Source organism: Mesoplodon bidens (assembly GCF_964165515.1).
Source record: "Mesoplodon bidens genome assembly, chromosome: 5".
Lineage (NCBI taxonomy): Eukaryota > Metazoa > Chordata > Mammalia > Artiodactyla > Ziphiidae > Mesoplodon > Mesoplodon bidens.
Window position 1 is genome coordinate 49757353 of NC_138161.1, and position 26547 is coordinate 49783899.

The 26547-nt window shown below is 40.6% G+C and overlaps 2 protein-coding genes across 6 annotated transcripts in view; one reads left to right on the forward strand and one right to left on the reverse strand.

Annotated features, from left to right (window-relative positions):
• RPL24 (ribosomal protein L24) overlaps positions 1–26547 on the reverse strand; it is a gene marked incomplete at its 5' end in the record, with an annotated part of 104674 nt that overhangs the window by 68275 nt on the left and 9852 nt on the right. Inside the window, one exon of one of the 2 annotated variants that reach the window (XM_081234665.1) lies at positions 24690–24697. The exons of the other annotated variant lie outside the window; for it this stretch is intronic. Coding sequence (XP_081090791.1) covers positions 24690–24694 — 5 coding nt within the window. Of the gene's footprint in view, positions 1–24689; positions 24698–26547 lie in introns of those variants that run through there. 2 annotated transcript variants of the gene reach the window in all.
• NXPE3 (neurexophilin and PC-esterase domain family member 3) overlaps positions 2016–26547 on the forward strand; it is a 51551-nt gene continuing 27019 nt past the window's right edge. For 2 of the 4 annotated variants that reach the window (XM_081234659.1, XM_081234662.1), the window contains exons 1-3: positions 2016–2186; positions 2819–2930; positions 4648–4936. In XM_081234659.1, coding sequence (XP_081090785.1) covers positions 4844–4936 — 93 coding nt within the window. In that variant the 5' untranslated portion in view covers positions 2016–2186; positions 2819–2930; positions 4648–4843. The remainder of the gene's footprint in view (positions 2187–2818; positions 2931–4647; positions 4937–26547) is intronic. The other 2 variants (XM_081234660.1, XM_081234661.1) reach the window with 2 other exon arrangements.

The window sequence follows — 26547 nt, forward strand, 5'->3', positions numbered from 1 at the left end:
GTGGTCTCTCCTGTTGCGGAGCACAGGCTCCGGACACGCAGGCTCAGCGGCCATGGCTCACGGGCCCAGCCGCTCCGCGGCATGTTTGGATCTTCCCGGACCGGGGCACGAACCCGTGTCCCCTGCATCGGCAGGCGGACTCTCAACCACTGTGTCACCAGGGAAGCCCCCTCTATTTTTTTCTTATAGCACTTATTGCTTTGTGACTTATTTAACTGATTTGTTTACTTCTCTACCCTACTGCCCCCGCCTCCACCCCGCCCCCGGGTATTATGAAAGCATTGGGGTGCTGCTTTGAAAGAAGAGAAGGCCTAGGTGAGTCAGCGTTTTGGGCATGTGAGATGGGGGTACATGAAAGAGAAATGGAATGGAATATGGGGAAACAAGTCCTGTAGACTTCTGTCCCTGCTTCATTTTTATCCAAGGATTGATCTTATTTGGTTGACCCATCATCATCATGGTCTTGGATGAGTCGCCAGTTCTTTCTCTAGACATTCCCCTGTTAAGTTTCAAGGTTTTACTTAGCACCCTATGAAATACAGCTGATCTTTGCAAAGTTCGAGATACGAACATTTAATTCGGGATATAGTCCATGTAAATCTGTGCTTTTGTCGTTTATGTGTGGGGTCCTTGTATTCCGAATTAAAATTCCAGATACTTGCTCTGACAAGTACATCTATGTGGCTGGCAGGTCAGAGTATTTAGGATGGAGACTGTTCCAGAAACTGGGTGTGTGGTTGTTCAATAATGTATTGTTTTTGTGTAGTGGTTGTCTAAGAAAGTTAGCCCCCCCAGAGGGTGGGGTTGCTGCCTAATTTAAAAAAAATTATTTATTTATTTATTTATTGGCTGCATTGGGTCTGTGTTGCTGCGCCCGGGCCTTCTCTAGTTGCAGAGAGCGGGCTTCAGTAGTTTAGCACGCGGGCTCTAGAGCGCAGGCTCAGTAATTGTGGCACACGGGCTTAATTGCTCCGCGGCATGTGGGATCTTCCCAGACCAGGGCTGGAACCCATGTCCCCTGCATTGGCAGGCAGATTCTTAACCACTGTGCCACCAGGGAAGCCCTAATTTTCTTTTTAGTACCGAACTCAAGTATTTCATTTGTGTTACTGACGATTGTAATTCCAAGTGATGTAAGCAATCACTTTGTAATTCTCTTGTGAGATGGGGGTAGGAGGTCAGGTACCTAATGGCAGTATAGAGTTGTTGCCACAGGCCATGAAAAATTTAGATTGGCTGGTAAATAGTCTTAATCAAAATTCGGCAAAACAGACCCAGCAGACCATGGATTTTACTTTTTGCTTGTCATTTGAACATAAATATGAAGCATGAGTAAGTGGTGCACTAACATTTCAGAAAGATATGAAAACAAGACTGCTCAAGTTGAGATTCCTCATGGAGTGATCACAACTTTTAGATGTGTCCAGATACTTCTTGTTTTCTCTAGTGGTAGGATGGATCATTGAACTACATGATTATTCTAGTTTTTAAGAAAATAAGGACCTACTGTATAGCACAGGGAACTCTACTCAATACTCTGTAATGGCCTATATGGGAAAAGAATCTAAAAAGGAGTGGATATATGTATATGTATAATTGATTCACTTTGCTGTACCCCTGAAATCAGCACAGCATTGTAAATCAGCTATACTCCAATAAAAATTAAAAAAAAAAAGAAAAATAACATATGGGGCTTTTATCTGTGGTTTATATTTTTTCTGGTTATGTTGCTATTTATAAGGTTTTGACCTTTAGCTCAGATCTGAGAATGATTTGCCCTATGTAAGTTCATGAATATAAATAACCACTTATTATTTTTTTTTTTTTTATTACTAGGAAAGGAAATGTTCCTATCCTTATTCCGCACACTACTTTGTACTGAAATCTATGTACATCTCTTTGCTATAAAAGTGTATTCTTGATTTCAAATATATTTTCCTTTGCTTCATTTTCAGTATCTTTAACCTGTATTTCATGTGCTTATCTCTGTTGCAGCAGGAAGAATGGTATAAAAATGAAAAACATCAACATGTGCTTCGAATGTGACAAGAAAAGAATAACGGCTCTCACAATTGCTTGAATTCAGATTTTATACTGGAAGGAAAGTTAGATGTAAACCCTAAGTTCTTAGTTCTAATAAGTATCTCTTCTTGGGAACTGGAAATTTCCAAAAAAAAAAAAAAAAGGTAAATTAAATTCAATTATATATTTTTATGTTTTGGTTGATCTAGGAAACTTTTTTTAAGAGTCATTCCTATCTAGCACTATTGTTCTTACTCAATTCTAAGGCAATTTGAGATACCAAATGATATTTTCCTGCTCTCTTTGCAAATAGATTTCTTGCTATAATGCCTAGGTTTTATATTTGTAGGAAAAACCGAGAAATCTGTTACAGATTTCTTTTTTCACTTTGGAATCTTTCATTTTAAATTTGTTTTCTCATATCTGATTTAATGCCTTGTTTCTCCTTATAAGCTCATCTTTAATTATTACTTTTAGAAACCAGCTTTTTTCTTTATATTTGTGAGTTTTATTTCCTGGTGAAGATGAAGGAGAAAAACAAAAACCACCCACAGGTGACAACTATCAACATTTTAGTATGTGTCTTTTCAAAGAGAGGTCTGTCTAGTACACCTCAGGCTGTATCTACTTAGGTGTACAGATGGATCTCTCAATCTCAGTGTTCCACCTACTTGGAGCAGGAAGTCAGATCTTCTCCTAGCATGACCTTCCATAATGATTTTTATAAGAAGTCCCTGGCTGTGAGGGGCTTCTTGCATGTTTGCGTTGCTGCCTATAGGGCCTTTCGTTCCTTTAGCTCTGAAGTCTGCTGCCCTTGTGCTGTCCTTCTGCGCCACTGACCATTGCTGTGCTGCTGCTGAGCAGCTCTGAACCACACTGACGTCCTCTGAGCTGCTGGCCTTTCCACAGTACGTAGACCACGGCTACCGTGGTGCAGTGGAGTATTATCTTTGGTCTTCCCTCTCTGGCCGTCAGGGAAAACTATGATTCTTGTGGCCAGCTCCTTGAGAAGGCTTTCTGCAGAGGAGCAGAGGGGCCCTGGGGACAGAGTTATTTCCTTTATTTCACAGCCATTTCCTTCCTAGAATTTCCAGGTCCTTCAGGGTGGGTAGGTAGCTGGGTGTTGGAGAGGGGTGATATTGGGGGGCTATGAAATGGTTAAGTTCAGTCTTTCACAGTACTTGGCATCCCTGTGGAGGTGGCCAGGAGTGGGGGATTTATTCCTCTTTAATTTAGGAGAGAAATACCTCTTGCCTAACATGAGTGTAAGCTTTGCCAGGGGAATTTCTGGCACTTAGTACAGCGTGAGGTACAGAGTAGGCCTCCATAATTATTTATCGTGTGGTTTGTTGAATCAACATATATCATGTAGGGAGCTAAGTACTGGGAAGGAATCAAAAAGTATGATACATTGTTATCCTTAAGTTGCTTTTCTCTGATACATAGTTTCTGTTTTTTTAAAAAAAATATAGTCTTAATTGGTATAGAGTAGTTGGGGAGATGAGAAATACATAGAAATACAGAGATCAGCTGAGAAGTGAAAAACGTAAGTGCTGTGGGAATTCTGAGGATGGAAAGCGTACTGGAATAGCTTAGCCTTGTCTCCTTTATGAAGCTGGGGTGAGGAAGTGTTGTCGTATGTCCTTGTGGTATGGGACTTGTGGTATGGGAACATATTAGACCAGAAGAGTGGAGGAGTGAGGGAAGAGGGGGCTTGCCAGGTCCAACACAAAACTGTAGGCATATTGGTGCAGCTAAGGGAGTCTGAGGTCCTCTTCACTGTGGTTATGCACCCTTTTCACCTTTACCTCTCTATCCTGCCTTCCATGGAAAGCCTCACTGGGAACTAAACACTAACATTTTCACTGCGTACCTATATCATAAAAGCAGCTGGGGAGAGCATTTTAAAATAATTACATGGAAGAACAGTTAGGAGCCACATACTCTCAAGTCCTCTGCCTCTAGCAGGTGTGATGAAGGATTTGGGTGAGCTGTTACTCCTGAAGCTTAGCTTTCCTCTCCTACATCTTCAGGGCAGGTGTCTTTCCTCCTGTGCCTTGTTACTCAGCTGAGGGGGCATCAGAACCACATGCGTGGTGAGGGAGCCAGAAACCCAAAGGGTGTTTCCTGTCTTCTGCCATACAGAGGGATGGCATCCCTGTTTTCCAGAGGTTATCAGAATGGTTTGCACCTAATCCCAGATCTTCTCATAAAATCACAGGTTTTCTTCTTACTGCTCTTTAAATATAATTACTCTAGTAATGTAATAAAACTTAAACTGTAAGGGAAGGGAAGTGGTTTTATTTACTTAGACCTCTTTAGAAAATTAACAATTGAATTTTGTAATTTCTAAGGGTTTGAATATATTCTTCTTTGCTCTCTTAAAAGTTAAAACCTAAATAGGTAGTAGGACAGATATCTCTGTATTTACACAGAAGCCTGGAGCTGGGTTTAAGTAAATTGTCCAGATATGGAATAGATGTTACTGTGCTCTGTTTCTTTGCTTTCTCTTATGACTTTGGGTCTTCAGTAAGGTTAAGAAAGAGGAAATATGGTGTCTTTCCTTTTACTCCACTCTAAGCTGTTGTAATTGGTAATCTGTTTTCTCATCTCCCCTCTTCAAAGGAGTCCTTTGGAGAAAAATGTGCTTCTTAAATCAACCCCAGTTGCTCTTTTATACAAAGAACTCATAAGGAAACTAGCAGAAAAGAAGCAAGTCAAACTGAAAGCTCATCTGCAGCTCAGAAAAACAAAGACATGGAGTTTTAAGGAGTGAAGGGAGCATGGTGTCGGCCATGGGTGATCAAGACACAGCCAGACAATGTGGATCAGTTTCTTCAAACTACGTTTTTTCTGCTGTCTGCTTGCAGTATTGATGGTGGTAGTGCTGGTCATCAATGTCACTCAGGTAGAGGTGAGTACTCAGCATGCTGCTTCATAACTAAGGGAACCAAGTCGAGGGATTTGGGGCTAACTAGCCTGGAAAATGTTGATCATCCGAGAACTTATCTCAGTCACAGTTCCTGTTTTCATTCATTCAATAAGTGTTTGAGTGCTTTCAATGGTTATATACTGTGCTAGTCACCAAAGGTGCAGTGGTTTCTTCACTATGGAGCTCGTATTCTAAATGTGCATGGGAGAAAATAAGAGTAATAAGTAATCATAGAATATAATAAAAAATGATAATTAGAAATTGTGAGAAGTACTGTAGAGAAAAGAAAGTGGGTTCTCTAGAGTAGCTTTAGAGTTATGAAAGTCTTTTCAAGGAGGGGACCTTTTAGCTGACTCCTGGCAGAAAGCTGAAGGAGAGGGAGGGAGGGGAGGGAGATGATGATGTCTGTTTGTTTGTTTTTAATTAATTAATTTATTTTTGGCTGCTTTGGGTCTTTGTTGCTGCATGCAGGCTTTCTCTAGTTACGGCAAGCAGGGGCTACTCTTCCTTGCGGTATGCGGGCTTCTCATTGCAATGGCTTCTCTTGTTGTGGAGCACGGGCTCTAGGCGTGCGGGCTTCAGTAGTTGTGGCACGCAGGTTCAGTAGCTGTGGCTCACAGGCTCTAGAGTGCAGGCTGAATAGTTGTGGCGCATGGGCTTAGTTGCCCTGCGGCATGTGGGATCTTCCCAGACCAGGGCTCGAACCTGTGTCCCCTGCACTGGCAGGCGAATTCTTAACCACTACGCCAGCAGGGAAGTCCGATGAGTCTGTTTTGAAGACTGGGTGTGGTGCTTAGGACAGGGACCATGTCTTATTGAACCCTCACAAGTGCCTGGAACTGAGAAGTTACTTAGTAGTAGTCACCTCTCCCCCTCTCTTCCATTCCCTTCATGAACTCACATATCACCAAAATTTATGGAGTATTTTTTAATCTAAACGGATGCTGTCCTTTTAATTTTGTTGGCTTGTGGTACTTCTCAGGTTATAGGTCGAACTTAATTATGGTATTTTTTTGGTTTTTGGATTTTGCTGTAGGCTGAATGTTTGTGTCTCTCAAACATCCCCGCCCTGTGGGAACTCAGGTTACTGTTTTCTCTCATGGTTTCATGTGGTTCTTTCCCCAGCCTCCAGGAGTTTCCTTACACACGTGTGCTCTTCAGTACTCTGCTGAATACTTAATTAGGACTCTGTAGATCTCCTGAGTTCTGTGTGCAGCTGTCTCCTACTGTTACTGTCCTGTGGATTCTAACCAGCTTGGTCTTTTAAGACTCTCAGCTCATCTCCTCAATTTAGGGGGTTCTCCAGGCTCCACCTGGGTTCCCCTCTTGCTGCTGCAGCCTAGAGATGCTCTTAAGGCTGTAAGCAAAGGGCAATCAGTCATAGGGATCACTTCCTTTATTTCCCATCTTTCAGGCATCATGTCTTTTGTTGTCTGATGAGCAGTGTCTGGAAAAACCACTGTTTCAGGTGGAGGAGTAGCTCTCACTGTTTCTGTATCTTGCCTGCAAGTGGAAGTCTGAGGGACTTGCATTTGAGGGGGAAGAATTCATAGAGGAGCTGGAGAGAAGGATTAATGGACCAGGGGGAGGAGGAGAAGATGGGACCTAGAGTACAGATGGAGCAGTGACTATGTCGAATGAGGGACATGGTACACTGTGAGTGTTCTTGTTATCGTTTTATTATTAATTATGTAGGAGGAGCCATGCTCCTTCCTCTGACCTAAGAGGGAAAAATGTCATAATGGTTGGCAACGTAGATACATTTGCTGCTGGAAGGTAAGACATTGAGGGAGTTCTTGCCTAGAGAGGAGGCGGAAGGTGGAAGGAGGGTGGAGCCCAGGAGGTTGGTACATAGGGGCTTGAAAGAATGGGGGTGGAAGATGGAGCTGACCCTGCAGGATGATAGAGGCCAATAACTTTTAAGATCATATGTGTGCATGGTGCTTACTCGCATTGATTTTGTGAGTGTGTGTTTGGTTTTACCACGTTCAACAGCCTGGGTGTAAGAAAAGAGAGGATAGTTGTGTAGGTCTAGGATGGCCGAGGAGGGAGGAGAAAGAGAGACTTGAGAGGTTAGGCCATAGTCCCACATCGTTAATGTCATTATAATCAGGAAGGAATGTTAGGAATTATTGTTAGGAATTCCCCTAATAGTTCTGCTGCAGTTCTTGGAAACTTCTGGAGAATGTCCGCTAACAGCTCTAGCTATCTGCACAAACACAAACCAAACAATAATGGAGAAGGGAGGTGCCAGTAATATAAATGATGTAGGACAATTTTAATATTGAAAATATAAATAGATCTTTTAGTGGAGTGTGGTGACACACTTCCCCTCGTCTAAAGAGGTTATCTTGTCCAGGCTGAGAGTATTGTTATGGCTTTTAAACTGTTCAGTTTATTACTATGATGATAATTGTTAAAGAAGCTTGGGGTGAGGAGTGGGGAGTGGGAAAGGCTCTGAACCTTGGCCGTCTTCCATCCCTTAATCCCTGGTCTGTCCTAGGCTTCTGATCCTGATTGTACTCTCCTTGCTATTAGAGTATCTGAGTATTTTCTTTTTTTTTTTTTTTTTTTTGCGGTACGCGGGCCTCTCACTGTTGTGGCCTCTCCCGTTGCGGAGCACAGGCTCCGGATGCGCAGGCTCAGCGGCCATGGCTCACGGGCCCAGCCGCTCCGTGGCATGTGGGATCCTCCGGACCGGGGCACGCGGACTCTCAACCACTCTCAACCACTGCGCCACCAGGGAAGCCCTCTGAGTATTTTCTGAAAAGCACAGATTCAATTTTAATTAAAAATATCACATAAGAAAATTAACCATCACAGGTGGTAAGGGGAGAAAAAGCATTTTCAAATATGCCAAATTCAGAGTTGGTTAAGATAAACAAACAAAACAAACAAACAACACTAAATGCAGCAAATATTCTTTCCATTGGTAATAGGTCTCCTTCATGTTTTTGTTTCCTCATCTCATGCTCAAGTTAGTCTCCCTTATATTGTATATGTGGAATTTTTTGAAATTTAAGAAAGCAATATTTCCTTTGTCACGACTATTACATTTTTACTTAGTTTTCCAACATAAAATGTGGTTAGATACTTTAAATTCTTCAGCTTCTGAAACATTAATAAAGATTTACTGAATGAAAGTTGAATAAATTCGAAATAATTCATGGGGGTTTAAAAAATACAAATCCTCGGACATCCCGTTTGCTCCATCTCAGATGTATCACACCAAAATCCCCACATTTCCTAAGATTTGGCCAAATTCAGTTAAACAAATAGAGGAACAAATAAGATCCGCAAACTAGCAAAACCTCTCTAGTTGGGTGATTGTGAGTAGAGCAGCTACTATAGTGAATTCACAGATTTCTGAATTTCTAGACATCTCTGAATGTAAAGGACTTATTATCAAGCTGGTATATACGGTAGGCTGAATAAAGCCCCCAAAGATGTCAGTGTTTGAATTCTCAGAACCTGTGAATATGTTATCTGATAAAAGGGACTTTGCAGACAAGCTTAAGTTAAGAATCTTGAGTTAAGGATATTATTCAGGATTATTTGGGTGGGTCCAATATAATCACATGGGTCTTTATAAGAGAGTGGCAGGAAGGTGGAGGTGATATGATGATGGAAGTAGACATTAGAATGATGCAGGTAGAAACCATGGGAGAAAAAATATCACATATGAGAAGGAGATATATATCAATATCTAACAAAAGTTTGTAGGGAGAATTCTCTGTTAGTTCTCTGATAACCTCTCATTGAGCATTGCCTGTATTTATTTGATTTTTCCTTATTCATTGATATTTTAAATATATATGTTTTCCAATTATGAAAACAATACCAGTGTATTAGGGCTTTTGGCTGCAAATAAAGCTGATTCAATCTGGCTTTAATATTAAGGAATAATATTCATTTAGAATAGAAGTCAGGAGGTATAGTTGTGCATAATTCATTTTGCTATGTTGAGCATAGTTCAGGCTCCATTTCTCTGTAAGTCTCTCAGCTGTGCCCTTTGTGCATTAGCTTTGTCTATGGCATCCTCTTTCATGGTTGGATTTTAGGTTGCTGCCACAGCAACAGGTGGTTGCTTTCTTGTACATGTCCAGCTTGAGATACAATTTTTTCCCTCAAAATATTCTCAAGAGTTACTTGCATTTTTTTCATTGGCAAGTAAAATTCAGAGAGCTGTTCCCAGAGTACTGGCGGTGTCTGGATTCAGGTGCATGAATCCATCAGAAACATGCAGCAGCTTTTCATAGAACAGAATTGGGTCACAGGCCCATTCCTTAATCAGTCACTTGGGATTATTCTTTGATCAGTCAGGCCCGCCCCTGAGCTGACCGGTCAGTAAACAGCAGTGTTGTGTTTCAGTAGACAGGAGTGAAACAGGCCTGTGGGACAGGCTAGCATAGTGTTCCTTCCAGTCCACACCTTACAGTGGCTCCAGGAGTGACCATTAGTGTTTCCTCTTGGCTCTGAACCTAAAAAGATGGCAGACCTTGAAGCTGCCCTTGTTACTGGCCTAGAATAGGGTTATCATTTGGGAAAATTAAGTAAATTGGCATTTTTGCATTCTTTTTCTTTTCCTTTTTTTTTTTTTTTTGCGGTATGCGGGCCTCTCACTGTTGTGGCCTCTCCCGTGTGGAGCACAGGTTCCGGACGCGCAGGCTCAGCGGCCACGGCTCACGGGCCCAGCCGCTCCGCAGCATGTGGGATCTTCCTGGACTGGGGCACGAACCCGTGTCCCCTGCATCGGCAGGCGGACTCTCAACCACTGCGCCACCAGGGAAGCCCTCTTTTTCATTTTTAAGTAAAATTCAGGTGACTTAGCACCAAGCATCTGGTGATTCTTGGATTGGGCTGTATGGGTCAGTTTGCTGGCCTTGAGTTGGTAGCTGGTGGCTACCCAAGGAACAAGAGTGACCATGGGAGAGGAAGAGAGGAAAAAGAAAGGCGAAGGAGGCATGCTGTGAGCACACAGTGCATGGTTTGGTCCTTAGTAGTTTGTCATAGCCTCACAACAACTAGAAAGGAGAGGGAGGCTGGAATATTTCCTAAAATGTGATCAGTAGGTAAGGGAAATTTTTCTGTTTTTAAAAAATTGAGATATAATTTACATATAACGTTGTGTAAGTTTAAGGTGTATGATGTGTTGATTTGATACATTTATAGATTGTAATATGATTACCACTATAGTGTTAGCTAGCACTTCTGTCATGTCACATAATTATCATTTCTTTTTATGGTGAGAACAATTAAGATCTTGTTTGTTAGCAACTTTGAAGTTTGTTACATAAACTTATTATATTTATATTAATACAATAATACACTAGGGCTTCCCTGGTGGCACAGTGGTTGAGAGTCTGCCTGCCGGTGCAGGGGACACGGGTTCGTGCCCCGGTCCGGGAAGATCCCACATGCCACAGAGCGGCTGGGCCTGTGGGCCATGGTCGCTGAGCCTGCGTGTCCGGAGCTTGTGCTCTGCAATGGGAGAGGCCACAACAATGAGAGGCCTGTGTACCACAAAAAAATAATAATAATAATACACTATTGTTGACTACAATCACTATGCTATGTGTTTGATCTCTAGGACTTATTTATCTACTAGTTGCAAGTTTGTACCCTTAAACAATATCTCCCTAATTCCCCAATCCCCTAGCCCCTGGTAATCATTTTATTCTTTGTTTTCACGAGTTCAGCTTTTTTTTTTTAACACTTTATTCCTCTTTTTTTTTTTTTTTTTTTGGCCTCACCATGTGGCTTGTGGGATCTTAGTTCCCCAACCAGGGATTGAAAGCATGGAGTCCTAACCACTGGACTGCCAGGGAATTTTGGAGTTCAGTTTGTTTAGATTTCACATATAAGTGATATGGGGTATTTGTCTTTCTCTGTCTGACTCATCTCACTTAGCATAATGTTCCAGTGTGTGTGTGTGTGTGTGTGTGTATATGTGTGTGTGTGTATACACCACTGCATTTTCTTTATTCGCCCATCAGTGGACTTAGGTTCTTTCCATATCTTGGCTATTGTGAGTAATGCTACAGTAAACATGGGTGTGCAGATATCTTTTTTTTCTACCTTTTTTCATTTCCTTAGGATATATACCCAGAAATGGGATAGCTGGATCATATGATAGTTCAATTTTTAATTTTTTGAGGAACCTTCATGCTGTTTTCTGTAGCAGCTGAACTAATTTACATTCCCAACAACAGTGTATAAGGGTTCCCTTCTCTCCCTATCCTCTTTATCTTCCTTATGATAGCCATTCTAATAGGTGTGATGTGATATCTTATCATGGTATTGATTTGCATTTCCCTGATGATTAGTGATGTTGATCATCTTTTCATGTACCTGTTCACCATTTGGATGTCTTCTTTGGAAAAAATGTCTATTTAGTTCCTCTGGCCGTTTATTTATTTATTTATTTATGTATTTTTGGTTGTGTTGGGTTTTTGTTGCTGTGCACGGGCTTTCTCTAGTTGTGGCAAGTGGGGGCTACTCTTTGTTGCAGTGCATGGGCTCCTCATTGTGGTGGCTTCTCGTTGCGGAGCACGGGCTCTAGGCACGCGGGCTCAGTAGTTGTGGCTTGCGGGCTCTAGAGCGGAGGCTCAGTTGTTGTGGTGCATGGGCTTAGTTGCTCCACAGCATGTGGAATCTTCCCAGACCAGGGCTTGAATCTGTGTCCCCTGCATTGGCAGGTGGATTCTTAACCACTGCACCACCAGGGAAGTCCCCCTCTGCCCATTTTTAAAATTGGATTTTGTTGTTATTCTTATTGAGTTGTTAATTTTTGCTTTTGTTGCTTGTGCTTTTGGTGTCATATCTAAAAAAATCATTGCCAAGACCGATGCCAAGGCACTTCTTCTTCTAGTATTTTACAATATCAGATCTTATGTTTGTTTTTAATCCATTTTGAGTTCATTTTTGTGAGTGGTGTAAGATAGGGGTTCAATTTCATTGGTTTGTTTGTGGTTAACCAGTCTTCCCAGCACCATTTTTGAAGAGACTATGCTTTCCTCATTGAGTATTTGTTTGCTCCCTTATCAGATATTAGTTGACTGTTTATGTGGAGGTTTATTTCTGAACTCTTGATTGTATTCCATTGGTCTATATGTCTGTATTTATGCCAGTACCATACTGTTTTGATTACCATAGCTTTGTAGGGCAGTTTGAAATCAGGACGTGTGATACCTTTAGATTTATTCTTTTTTCTCAGGATTGCTTTGGCTATTTGGGATCTTTGTTGTTCCACATAAATTTTAGGATTGTTTTTTCTATTACTGTGGAAAATGCTATTGGAATTTTGATAGGGTTTTCACTGGATCTATAGATGACTCTGTTAGTATAGGGGTTTTAACAATATTAATTCTTCCAATCTATGAACATGGGCTTCTTTCCATTTGTTTATGTCTACTTCAGTTTCTTTTTTTTTTACTTCAGTTTCTTTCATCAAAGTTTTCATTGTATAGATCTTTCACTTCCTTGGTTAAATTTATTCCTAATTATTTTATTGTTTTTGATGCTACTGTGAATGGGATAGTTTTCTTTATTTTTTTCCAGATGTTTTGTTGTTAGTGTATAGAAATGCAATTTATTTCTGTATGTTGATTTTATATCCTGCAGCTTTACTGAATTTGTTGATTAGCTCCAACAGGTTTTTGATTGAGTCTTTAGGATTTTCTAAATACAGGTGACCCTTGAACAAGATGAGTTTGAACTGTATGGGTTCACTTATACATGGATTTTTTTTCAGTAGTAAATACTACAGTACTACATAATCCACAGTTGGTTGAATCTATGGATGTGGACTGCAGATATGGAGAAACCATGTATATGGAGGGCTGACTATAAGTTATATGCAGATTTTCGACTGTGTGGAGGGTAAGTGCCCCTAACCTCTGCATTGTTCAAGGGTCAACTGTATGAGATGATATCATCTTCAGATAATGACAATTTTACTTCTTCATTTCTGATTTGGATGCCTTTTATTTCTTAGTCTTGCCTAATTACTCTAGCTGACACTTATAGTACTATGTTGAATCAGAGTGGTGACTGTGGGCATTCTTGTTTTGTTCTTGATTTTAGAATAAAAGCTTTTAATCTTTCACTATTGAGTGTGATATTAGCTGTGGGTTTGTTGTAAATAGCCTTTATTAAATTTACCTTCTATACCCAGTTTGTTGAGAGGTTTTTATCATGAAAGGATGTTGTATTTTATCAAATACATTTTCATTCTATTAATATGGTATATCACATTTATTGTTTTGTGTATGCTGAATCATACTTGCATCCCAGGGATAAATCCCACTTGGCCATGGTATGTATCCTTTTAATATATTGTTGAATTTAATATATTGTTGAATTAATATTTTGTTGAGAATTTTTGCATCTGTATTCATCAGGGATGTTGCCCTATAGTTTAGTTCTCTTGTAGTGTCCTTATCTGGCTTTGGTATCAGGGTAATGCTGGTCTCATAAAGTGAATTTGGGAGTGTCCTCTCCTTTTCAATTTTTTGGAAGAGTTTGAGAAGTTTTGGTGTTAATTTTTAACACCAGCTTTTAGTTTTGTTGATCTTTTCTGTTGCTTTTCTGGTCTCTAATTCATTTATTTCCACTGTGATCTTTATTTCTTTCCTTCTGCTAACTTTGGTCTTAGTTTGTTCTTCTTTTTCTACTTCCCTGAGGTGTAAAGTTAGGTTGCATGAGATCTGTTTTCTTAATATATACATTTATTGCTATGAACATCCCTCTCAGAACTGCTTTTGTGGTAGGTTTTCCATAGGTTTTAGTATGTTATTTCCAGCTTCATTTGTTTTGAGATATTTAAAAATATTCTTTGTCAACTTATTCTTTGATCTATTGGTTGTTCAGGAGTACGTTGTTTAATTTCTACATATTTGTAGATTTTCCAGCTTTCTGCTTGTTGTTGATGTCTAGTTTCATACCACTGTGGTCAAAAAGGATAGTTGGTATGATTTCATTCTTCTTAAATTTGCTAAGACTTGCTTTGTGGCCTATCATGTGATCTAAAGTGGGGCATGTTCCATGTGCACTTGAGAAGAATGTGTATTCTGCTGTGATTGAATGTTCTATAAACGTCTCAGGTTCATTTGATCTAATATATGGTTCCAGTCCAATGCTTCTTTATTGATTATCTGTCTGGGGGATCCATCCATTGCTGAAACTGGGGTATTGAAACCCCCTACTATTACTATATTGATGTGTATTTTTCCCTTCAGTTATGTTGGTATTTGCATAATAGATTTAGGTGTTTTGACATTGGGTAGGTATAGATTTATGATTGTTATATTTTCTTGATGTATTGACCCATTTATCATCATATAATGATCTTCTTTATCTCTTGTTACTGGTTTTGGTTTAAAGCCTATTTTGTCTCATATAAGTATAGATAACCCCCTTTCTTTTGGTTTCTGTTTGCATTTAATGTCTTTTTCCATCCCTTCATGTTGAGTCTTTTTGTGTCATGAAATCTGAAGTGAATCTATTGTAGGCTGCATGTAGTTGGATCTTATTTTTTTATTCATTCAGCCACTCTGTGCCTTTTGGTGAATTCAGTCCACTTACATTTAGAGTGTTTATTGATACATAAGGACTTATTAATGCTATCTTATTAATTGCTTTCTATTTGTTTTGCATTTTCATTGTTTCTTTTCCCCTCTGTTTATGCCTTCCTTTTTTTGTAAATTAGTGATTTTCCATGGTGATATGCTCTGTTTTCATTTCTTTCGCTTTTGTGAATTTTCTTTATGTTTTTGTTTCGTGGTTACATAAAACATTTCATAGATAAAGCAGACCATTTTAGGCTGATAACAGCATAACTTCAATTGCACACAAAGCTCCACCTTTTTTTTTTTTTTTTTTTTTGCAGTACGCGGGCCTCTCACTGCTGTGGCCTCTCCCGTTGCGGAGCACAGGCTCCGGACACGCAGGCTCAGCGGCCGTGGCTCACGGGCCTAGCCGCTCCGCGGCATGTGGGATCTTCCCGGACTGGGGCACGAACCCGTGTCCCCTGCATTGGCAGGCGGACTCTCAACCACTGCGCCACCAGGGAAGCCCAAAGCTCCACCTTTTTATTCCCTCCCTTTTATATTTTTGATGTCACAGTTTACCTCTTTTTGTACTGTGTATTTGTTAACAAGTTATAGTAGCTGTAGTTATTTTCTTTAACCTTTATACTATAGTTAAGTGGTTAACACACCATCCTATTACAGAATTAGAGTTTTCTAAATCTGTATATTTATCTTCACCAGTGTGTTGTATACTTTTGTATGTTTTCATATCACTAGCATCTTTTCATTTCAGCTTGAAGAACTGCTTTCAGCATTTCTTGCAGGGCAGGTCTAGTGGTGATGAACTCCCTCAGCTTTTGTCTGTCAAGGAAAGTCTTTATTTTTCCTTCACATCTGAAGGATAACTTTTCTGGGTATTCTTGGCTGGCAGTTTTTTTCTTTCAACACTTTGGATATGTCATCCACTCTCTCCTGGCCTGTAGGTTTTCTGCTTAGAAATCTACTGAGAGCTGAATGGGCATTCTTTTGTAGATTACAATATTTTTTCCTTTGGCTGCATTTAGGATTCTCTCTTTATGCTTGTTTTTTGACAGTTTCATTATAATGTGTCTTGGAGAAGGTCTTTTTGCATAGAGATAAAAGGGTGATCTATTAGCTTCTTGAACTTGGTTGTCCAAGTATATATCCCTAGGTTTGGGAAGTTCACAGCTATTATTTCTTTAAATAAACTCTGCCCCCTTTTCCCTCTCTCCTCTCTCTCAAACCCTGATTATTCTAATATTTGTACATTTGGTGGCATCGCATAGATCATGTAAGCTTTCTATGCTCTTTTTCATTCTTTTTTTCCTGCGTTCTCTTCTGATTGGTTTATTTCAAAGTTCCTGTCCTCTAGCTCCCTTATTGAGTCTTCCATTTGATCTCCTTTGCTATAGATGCTCTCTATTGCGTTTTTTCATTTTATTCATGGAATTTTTCAGCTCCAAAATTTCCATTTGCTTCTTCTTTATGATTTCTATCTCTTTGTAAGTTTCTGATTTTGTTCATGTATATTTTGACTTGTTTGTCTATGTTTTATTGTAGCTCATTGAGTTTCCTCAAACAGCTATTTTGAATTGTTTATCTTCTAGGTCGTTAATTCTGTGCCTTTGAGCTTGGTTATTGGAGGATTATTGTTGTCTTTTGGTGATGACACGTTTCCTTGATTCTTTATGTTCCTTGTACATTTGCATTGCTGCTTTCACACTTGAAATAGCAGATACCTCCTCCTGTCTTACTAGTTGCCTTTAGATGGTATAAAATGTTCATTAGTCCTGTTTTATCTGTGTTTTTTTCTGCCCTTGTACGGGTACACTTGCTTCCCATGTCTTGCTTCTTCTTGTGGCACAGTTTTTAACCTTTTCTTACAATCCACCAGGCTAGCTTTTGTTTTCCAGAAGGAGACACTATGGCTTAAGTTTGTGTTTCTCCCTTGTCCACAGAAACTGATAGTGTCCTGTTTAGCAGAGTCTCACTTACTGCCTCATTTGGGAGCATGCACAGGAGCTGCTGGTTCCAGAGTGTGGGGAGGTGTGGGTTTAGCACTCAGGGCATTGGGAGTGCTCATGGGCTCTGTGGAAAGATTGTCAGGTGAGGGTCTCCCATGGGCTCGTGGGTGGACTCCCTGCTAAAGTCCTGAGCACAGTTAGCAGGAACTGCATCCCTTCAGTGCCCTTTGGTATTCTTATCTGCCTCTTTCCTGATCCCTTCCCTCCCTCCAGTCATGGAGATCCCACCTCAGTACTTGGGGTGCTGCTGAATTAAGTGGGTTTCTCTCAGAATGGGGGTAGCTGGGCACTAACTTGCCACTCTCCTTTTCCCTCTTGGAAGAGGGCGCTCCTGGGTTGTTCAGCCCTGGGCTTGTTATGTGTGGGGAGGGGCAGTGCTGGCAAAGTTTCTCGTACCCTCTTAGTCACATCCAAACTTGTATTTTTTTTCTTTCTGGGATTTCCCCTTGGGAAGACTGGATTTCTACAAATTCTTTCTCATCTGTTGGTATCTGCCTGGGTCAGCATGCTCCAGGTTTTCCCTGACTATGGCCAAGAGGGATTGGGACAAGTTCACTGGCTATGCTGTCTTCACTGAGGTTTATCTGCCTATTACCAGATACACATGTGGTCGAGACTCCTCCTAGGTCGCTTGGCGTGTGGTACTGGATCCCACAATTCCCACAGAGGCACTTTTGTTTTTGGATGGGTGCCTAATTTGTTGTTAAAAAGGGGGACAAAAAAGGAGGAATGTCTTACGCCATGTCATGACACTGATGTCAACTCTGCTAGGGAAAAATTTTCGAAGTCATTATTACCCTTTTTAATGAACAAATAATACTATGTGTTCCTTTAAAATGAAGGAGCCTAATGAAATTCTTCCAATTGAGAGTGTCTGGATACGAGTGTAAAATGAAAGGGAAAAAATACAGAATCTAAGAAGATCATTAAAAATCCTTTTGTATTTTGGGATTATTTTTACTTTGTTTGGCATTATGTTTACCTCGTATAGGATTTTGAAGTGATTTGGCGTAGATGGGGAGCCTGAGGCCTTGTTTAAGTGGTTTATAGCAGGTAATACTAGCTATTGAGGAGAGTGATTTTCAGTTTTGCCTTGCTGTTGTTGTTTTTCCTTGTAATTTAACTTATTGCATAATGTCAGATGCAGTCCCCTGGGTTAGGTACGAAAAAGGTCCTGCACCCAATTTCCAATGTGGGTAGGGGGGATTTTTCCATACCGCCAGGCAATTCTTGGACACCAGCAGGGTGACCTACAGTTCAAATCAATTCTGACACTGTAACTGAGCAGGACCCTATGGGCCCTTCCTGGACAGACCCCCTCCCCCATGTCCTCTGCCTGCCTCTCCTTTGTAGAAAAGCTGTAGTTTCTCAGGCCTCCCGAGAGTCACAAAAGCCTGGCCCAAGAATTAATGATTGAAAGGACAATATAGTGACAAAAGTAGCAGTTGGGCCAGGAGAACTGGTAACAATTGAAACAGTAAATCAGCCACATGGCAGTCACAGTATCCATAGTTCCTCCCTGAAATACATAGATAACAGTATCTGATACACATTCCTGAGTTGTTTTACAGATGCTAAAACCCCCACCAAATGGAAGAAGTTAACTATTTGATGATCATGAGCACATAGCCCCCAGACCATCTGGAACTTGAAGATTGATAATGTTAACCCCTGTAACACCGCCTTGCTACCACACCATCAACCAGTCAGAGAATTGTGCACGAGCTGATCATATACTCTGTGACTCCCCTCCCTCATCTTCCCTTTAAAAATGCTTCCCTGAAACCCATTCGGGAGTTGGGGTGTTTCTGAGCACTAGCTGCCCTGGACTCCTAGTTTGGCACTTTACGATAAACGCTGCACTTTACTTCCCCACAACCTGGTGTCAGTAGATTGGCTTTACTGTGCGCAGGCGAGTGGACCCAAGTTTGGTTTGGTAACAACACTGTTTACCTGAAGATAGCATCAGATCCCACAGGTTAAGGGCTCAGTCCTATAAGACTCTCCCCCAACCCCAACTTCAGATGCCAGTAACAAGTCCAGGTTGTCACCTGCTTCTGACTGACTATAGATCAGAAGTTCCAATGGTCTCTGCCTTGGCTTCAATTAATTTGCTAGAGCAGCTCACAGAAATCAGAGAAACATTTTACTTACAAAATTACTGGTTTATTATAACCAGTTATAACTCAGGAGCAGCCAGAAGGAGGAGATGCATAGGGCAAGGTATATGGGAAGGACATAGAGCTTCCATGCTCTGAGTGCACCATTCTCCTTGAATCTCCATGTGTTCACCAACCCGGAAGCTCTCCAAACCCCATCCTTTTGGGTTTTTATGGAGGCTTTATTCCATAGGTGTTATTGATTCAGCCTCCAGGGGTGGAGGTCTAGGGTGGGACTGAAGGTTCCAACCCTCTAATCATGGTTGGTTCTCCTGACAACCCAACCAGCCCCCATCCTCAGGTGCTTTCCAAAAGCCACCATAGTAACATACACCCTGCTGTGGTGGAAAGGGGCTTGTAATGAAGAACAAGGCACCCATTTCCCCTTTATGACTCTGAAGTGTTTTCAGGAACGGAGGACATGAAACCAAATATTACAGCAAAAGATGCTCCCATTGCTCTTATCACTGCCAAGGATTTTGGGAGCTGTGAGCCAGGAACTGTGGATGAAGACCAAATGTATATTTCTTACAAATCACAGTATTGCAGGTACATAGCTATTTTTCCCATCCATGTGTTCATCTGTCTTTCTGTCTATTAAGAAAATAATTAATGAAAAGTATAAAACACTTGAAAGAATAGAGAGTGGTATTAAGTACTTAATTGAATTCCCTCCCCAGTCGTCACCCTCAGTGTTGTTTCTTGGATGTAACTGCTTGTTTTTAATTATTTGCTTAGTTAGCACAAATTACACATTACACAGTTATATCTTGTTTTGTCAGCTTTACACTGTACCTTCTGACCTTTCCACATCAGGCAGTACAGCATGGATGGTTAAGTTAAAACACAGACCGAACTCAGACTGCTTGGGTTCTAGTCCAGGTTTGCTGCTTATAACCTATGTGACCTTGGGCAAATTATCAAGCCATTCATTGCCTCAGTTTCCTTGTCTATCATATGGCATAATAATAGGACTTATCTCATGGGATAATTTAAACATTGTATTAAAAGATTTATGTAAAGTCTTCAGAAGAGTGTCCGGCACATAGGTGCTTAGTAGATGTTGGTTGATACTGCTGTTCCTGTTAAGATAATGAAAGATGAGGTCTTCTGCTGACTCAACACCTTCTGTCACTCTCTTTCTAAACTTTATAAAATTATTTTTATTTCTGTGCATTAAAATAATGTATTTAGACCTTTTCTTTCCCTAATAGTGTTAGATAGCACATTTTAACTCCCTCCTGTAAGTGAGGAAGAAAATCACTTCTGCATTATTTTACATTTGATTTCTGTTAGCTAGCGTATAACTTTTGCATCATCAGGCTTTATAATCTTTAGTTTTATTGCTCTAACTATAATTAAGGCTAACGTGTAGCCTTAATTATATCAATCTTTATGGATTGATTATTTTCTTTTAAATTTATTTATTTAATTTATTTATTTTTGGCTGCGTTGGGTCTTTGTTGCTGCACACGGGCTTTCTCTAGTTGCGGCTAGCGGGGGCTACTCTTTGTTGCGATGCGTGGGCTTCTCATTGCGGTGGCTTCTCTCATTGTGGAGCATGGGCTCTAGGTGCGCGGGCTTCAGTAGTTGTGGCACGCAGGCTCAGTAGCTGTGGTTCACAGGCTCTGGAGCACAGGCTCAGTAGTTGTGGCTCACGGGCTTAGTTGCTCCGTGGCATGTGGGATTTTCCCAGACCAGGGATTGAACCTGTGTCCCCTGCATTGGCAGGCAGATTCTCAACCACTGTTCCACCAGGGAAGCCCTGGATTGATTCTTATACTTAAAAAAAATAACATTATGATAATCATGTAAATGTTAGTCAATATAGAACATGATCCTTTGAAACCAAATCTGTATCTCTTGATGGAGAATTTCCCAAACATCAAGGTCAAATGGATCTTTTTTATACACTACCTCAGTTGCTTAATCATACTGCCTTTTAATTTGCTTCATATTTTAATGATGACTTTCTTATACCTCTTCTTTTTTTTTTTTTTTTTTCTGGAGTGCTAATTGCCTTTTTTTTCTGATGAGAGAAAATACCACCTTCTGTAACATGTCATGAGAATTTTCCTTCATATGATTTGTTAAATTGAATCCACTTGCTTCTTTTTTTTTTTTAAAGATGTTTTTGATGTGGACTTTTTTTTTTTTTTTGCGGTACGCGGGCCTCTCACTGTTGTGGCCTCTCCTGTTGCGGAGCACAGGCTCCGGACGTGCAGCCTCAGCGGCCATGGCTCACGGGCCTAGCTGCTCCGCGGCATGTGGGATCTTCCCGGACCGGGGCACGAACCCATGTCCCCTGCATCGGCAGGTGGACTCTTAACCACTGCGCCACCAGGGAAGCCCCTGATGTGGACCATTTTTAAAGTCTTTATTGAATTTGCCACAATATTGCTTCTGTTTCATGTTTTGTTTTTTTGGCCGTGAGGCATGTGAGATCCCAGTTCCCTCACCAGGGATCGAACCCTCACCCCCTGTGTTGGGAGGTGAAGTCTTAACCACTGCACTGCCAGGGAAGTCCCTCCACTTGCTTCTTCAAGGCATTTTGTTTTCTTTTCCTCAGAGCCCTCTATCTTCCTGTTTCAGTGTTCACTGATTATTGTCTTGACCTGTTGCCCAGCTGTTATTCTGAGTTTGCTTTTCATTGAATTCCTGGGTTGGTTTCACTGTTGCTCATGTCTTTCACTTCCTTGGATTTTTCTTTCCATTTTGCTGGGTTAAATCTTCAAATAATGTTTTTCTGAAAGGGCGCATGGGAACAAAGCTTACATGTCTGAAACTGTCTTTATTTTGCCCTCATGTATGATTTGTATTTGGATTTAGAATGGTGTATTCAAAATCCTTTTCCCTCAGAACCTTACAACTTTGCTCTACTGTCTTCTAGTGTCCAGTATAGCAAAAGACAAGGCTAATGCCAATCTAATTCTTGTTTTTTTATTGGTAACATTGTTCTCCTTTCTGGAAGCTATTAGGACCTTTTCTTTACCTGTGAAACTTTACAAGGCTCTAAGGTGAGTTTTTTTTTCTTTTGGTAGAAAACTTTATTGTCAAACAGGCAGATCTGCTCACTAATAAGAAAAGAGCTTAAACATCTGAAATTTAGAGACACTATAAAATTTGAGATACAAAATATTAGAAAGCCATTGTGTTGTATGGTATATAGAGCAAAGTGCCACAATATAAATAACAATTAATGTCCAAACTAGAAAAGACTGAAGTCCTTATAAGGTCATCTTCTAAGCAGAAAGGCCAAAGTGAAGATTAAGGACCAGTTCTAAGAGGGTGTAAAACATGGTCTTTGGGAAGCACTGGAGTTCTATTACGGCACTTTCTTGCATACCTGGGATAAATCCCACTTGGTCATGGTGTATAATTCTTTTTACACATTGTTGGATTTGATTTGTTAATATTTTGTTGATGATTTTACATCTGTGTTTATGAGGGAAATTTGTAGTTTTCTTGTAATGTCGTTGTCTAGTTTTGGTATTAGGGTAATGCTGGCTTTATGGAAAGAGTTAGGAAGTATTCCCTCTGCTTCTATGTTCTGACAGAGAGTGTAGAGAATTGATACAATTTCTTCCTTAAATATTTGGTAGAATTCATCAATGAATCCCACCTGGACCTGGTGGTGTCCGTTTTGAAAGGTCATTAATTATTGATCCAGATTCTTTACTAGAGATTATAGGCCTATTCAGATTATCTGTTTCTTCTTGCATGAGTTTTGGCAGAGTGTATCTTTCAAGGAATTGGTGCATTTCATCTCAGTTATCAAATTTGTGTGTATAGAGTTGTTTGTGGTATTCCTTGATTATCCTTTTTTTAAAAATTTATTTATTTATTTACCTATTTATTTTTGGCCATGTTGGGTCTTTGTTGCTGCGCGCGGGCTTTCTCTAGTTGTGGTGAGCGGAGACTACTCTTGGTTGCGGTGCGCGGGCTTCTCATTGTGGTGGCTTCTCTTGTTGCGAAGCATGGGCTCTAGACGTGCAAACTTCAGTAGTTGTGGCTCGTGGGCTCTAGAGCACAGGCTCAGTAGTTGTGGCGCATGGGCTTAGTTGCTCCGCAGCATGTGGGATCTTCCCCGACCAGGGCTTGAACCCATGTCCCCTGCATTGGCAAGCGGATTCTTAACCACTGCACCTCCAGGGAAGTCCCTTGCTTATCCTTTTAATGTCTATGGGATCTGTAGTGATGTCTCTTCTTTCATTTCTGATAATGGTAATTTGTGTCCTGTCTGTTTTCCTTAGTTAGCCTTGCTGCAGGCTTATTGATTTTATTGATCTTTTCAAAGAACCAGCTTTTGGCCTCATTGTCTTTCCTCTTGATTTCCTGTTTTCAGTTTCATTGATTTCTGCTCTAATTTCTAATTTCTTTTCTTCTCCGTACTTTGGAGTTGATTTGCTTTTCTTTTTCTAGTTTCCTAAGGTTGGAGTTTAGATGATTGATCTTAGATCTTTCCTCTTTTCTAATAATGTGCATTCAGTGCTGTAAATTTCCCTCTAAGACCTACGTTTACAGCATCCCATAAATTTTGATAAGTTGTGTTTTCGTTTTCATTTAACTAAAAAGATTTAAATTTTCTATTGATATTTTTTCTTTGACCCTTGTTTTATTTAGAAGTGTGTTGTTTATTTTATTTTATTATTTATTTATTTGTTTATTTATTTATTGGGCACCCCTCGTGGCTTGTGGGATTCTTTTAGTTCCCCGACCAGAGATTGAACCTGGGCCCTGAGCAGTGAGAGCGTGGAGTATTAAGCACTGGACCGCCAGGAAATTCCCAGAAGTGTGTTGTTTAATCTCCAAGTATTTGGGGATTTCCTAGCTATCGTTTTGTTATTAATTTCTAGTTTAATGCCATTGTAGTCTGAGAGCAGACATTGTATGATTTCTATTCTTTTCAATTTTTTATGGTATGTTTTATGGCCCAGAATATGATCTGTTTTTGTGCATCTTTCATGTGAGCTTGAGAAGAATGTGTATTCTGCTGTTGCTAGGTAAGTAGTTTATAGATGCCCATGATATCTAGTTGATTGGTGGTGCTGTTGAGTTCCACTGTGTCCTCACTGACTTTCTGCTTGCTGGATCCGTCCATTTCTGATAGTGGGGTATTGAAGTCTTTAAATACAATAGTGAATTTATCTATTTTTTCTTGCAGTTCTATCAGTGTTTGCCTCACATATTTGACTTTCTGTTGTTAGGCACATACATGTTAAAGATTGTTATGTCTTCTTGGAGAATTGACCCTTTTATTATTATATAATATCCTTCTTTATCTCTGATGACTTTCCTTGCTCTGAAGTCTACTCTGTCTGAAGTTAATATAACTATTCCTGCTTTCTTTTGATTAGTGCTAGCCTGGTATATCTTTCTCCATCCACTTACTTTTAATCTATATAAGTCTTTATATTTAAAGTAAGTTTCTTAGAGACAACATATAATTGAGTCTGACAACCTCTGTCTTCTAACTGGTGTCTTTAGTCCATTGGTGTTCAAGGTGATTATTGATATAGTTGGATTAATATCTACCGTAGTTGTTACTGTTTTCTATTCATTGTCCTTGTTCTTTGTTCCTATTTTTGTCTTCTGCTCTTTTTCTGACTTTTGTGGGTTTTTAAAAATTAATTAATTAATTTATGGCTGTGTTGGGTCTCTGTTTCTGTGCGAGGGCTCTCTCTAGTTGTGGCAAGCGGGGGCCACTCTTCATCGCGGTGTGCAGGCCTCTCACTATCGTGGCCTCTCTTGTTGCGGAGCACAGGCTCTAGATGCGCAGGCTCAGTAATTGTGGCTCATGGGCCCAGTTGCTCCGTGGCATGTGGGATCCTCCCAGACCAGGGCTCGAACCCGTGTCCCCTGCATTGGCAGGCAGATTCTCAACCACTGCACCACCAGGGAAGCCCTGACTCTTGTGGTTTTAATTGAGCATTTTTAAAGAAAATATTTATTTATTTTTATTTTTGGTTGCATGGGGTCTTAGTTGTGGCATGAGGGATATTTCATTGCTGCACGCAGGCTCTTCATGCAACACGAGGGCTACTCTCTAGTTGTGGCGTGCGGGCTACTCTCTTGTTGTGGCGTGTGTGTGGGCTTCTCTCTAGTTGTGGCACACGGGCTTCTCTCTAGTTGGGCTGTGCAGGGTCCAGAGCGCTTGGGCTCTGTAGTTGAGGTGCTTGGGCTCAGTAGTTGTGGCGCATGGGCTTAGCTGCCCCGCAGCATGTGGGATCTTAGTTCCCCGACCAGGGATGGAACCTGCGTCCCCTGCATTGGAGGGCGGAATCTTAACCACTGGACCACCAGGGAAGTCCCTACTTGAACATTTTATAGATTCCATTTTATCTCCTTTCTTAGTGTATCAGTTATACTTCTCATTTTACTTTAAGTGGTTGCCCTGGAGTTTTCAGTATGCATTTACAAGCAACTCAAGTCCACTATCAAATAATACCATACTGCTTCATGGGTAGTGCAGGTACATTATTAACAAAATATTCCTAATTCCTCCCTCCTGTCCCTTGATAATTGCTGTATTTTTTTCCTTTTAGTATGTCTTGTAATTTTTGTTGAAAGCTGGACATGGTGTACTGGGTAAAATGAACTCCAATAAATAGGCTTTTAGTGGTGTGGGGGTGAGGTGTAGGGGAGGTGAAACATTTTATAGTCTTATGATCCTCAGTTCTTTAGTGAGTCTGTGAACTTCAGAATTGTTTCTTAGTCTTACCCCCAACCCTTAAATTGGATAGAATGTTTAGAGTGGGCTGGAGTTGGGTATGTCCCTTACCTCAGTTTGGTTAGGCTCTGATAAAACCTCAGTAGGTTAGGCTCTGGTAAAATAGTTTGGCTTGAGGGCAGGCCTTGTTAAGAAGAATGGAATACTCTGATATTCAGTAGTCCCTCCATCCACTGTTTTGCTTTCTGTGGTGTCATTTACCTATGGTCAACCATGATCTGAAAATATTAAATGGAAAATTCCAGAGATAAACAACTTACCAGTTTGAAATTGTGCATTGTTCTGAGTAGCGTGATGAAATCTTGTGCCATCCTGCTGTTTCCCACCCAGGATCCTCAACCACTGACCTCATTGTAGCTCAATCCACGATCACCTGACACAGATGATCCTTCTTCTGACGTGTTGTCAGAAGGTCAGTAGTAGCCTAACGCTACGTCACAATGCCTACATCATTCACCTCACTTCATCTCATCACGTAGGCCTTTTATCCTTTTACATCATCACAACAAGAAGAAGGACAGTACACCGATAAGATATTTTGAGAGAGGGACTTCCCTGGTGGTCCAGTGGCTAAGACTCGTGCTCCGAATACAGGGGGCCCAGGTTCAATCCCTGGCTGGGGAGCTAGATCCCACATGCATGCTGCAACGAAGACTTCGTATGCTGTAACTAAGAGTTTGCATGGTGCAACTGAAAGATCCTGCACACGGTAATGATGATCCCGCACACAGCAACAAAGATCCCGCATGCCACAACTAAGACCCAGCGCTGCCAAATAAATTAAAAAAAAAAGATATTTTGAGAGAGACCTCATTCACATAACTTTTATTCTAGTGTATTATTATAATTGTTCTATTTTATTATTATTGTTAATTTCTTACTGTGCCTAATTTATAAATTAAACTTTATCACAGGTATATATGTATGGGAAAAAGCAGCAAATATAGGGTTTGATGTGACCCACAGTTTCAGGCATCCACTGGGGGTCTTGGAAGTATCTCCTGTGGCTAAAGGGGGACTACTGTCCTTCAAAATGATTCCTTTTCCCTTTCTCCTTCTGGAAGCACCAAAGGGATTTTTCTCTGATATTTGCTGTGGGAACCTGTAAAACTGGTGAGCCGTGGTTTTT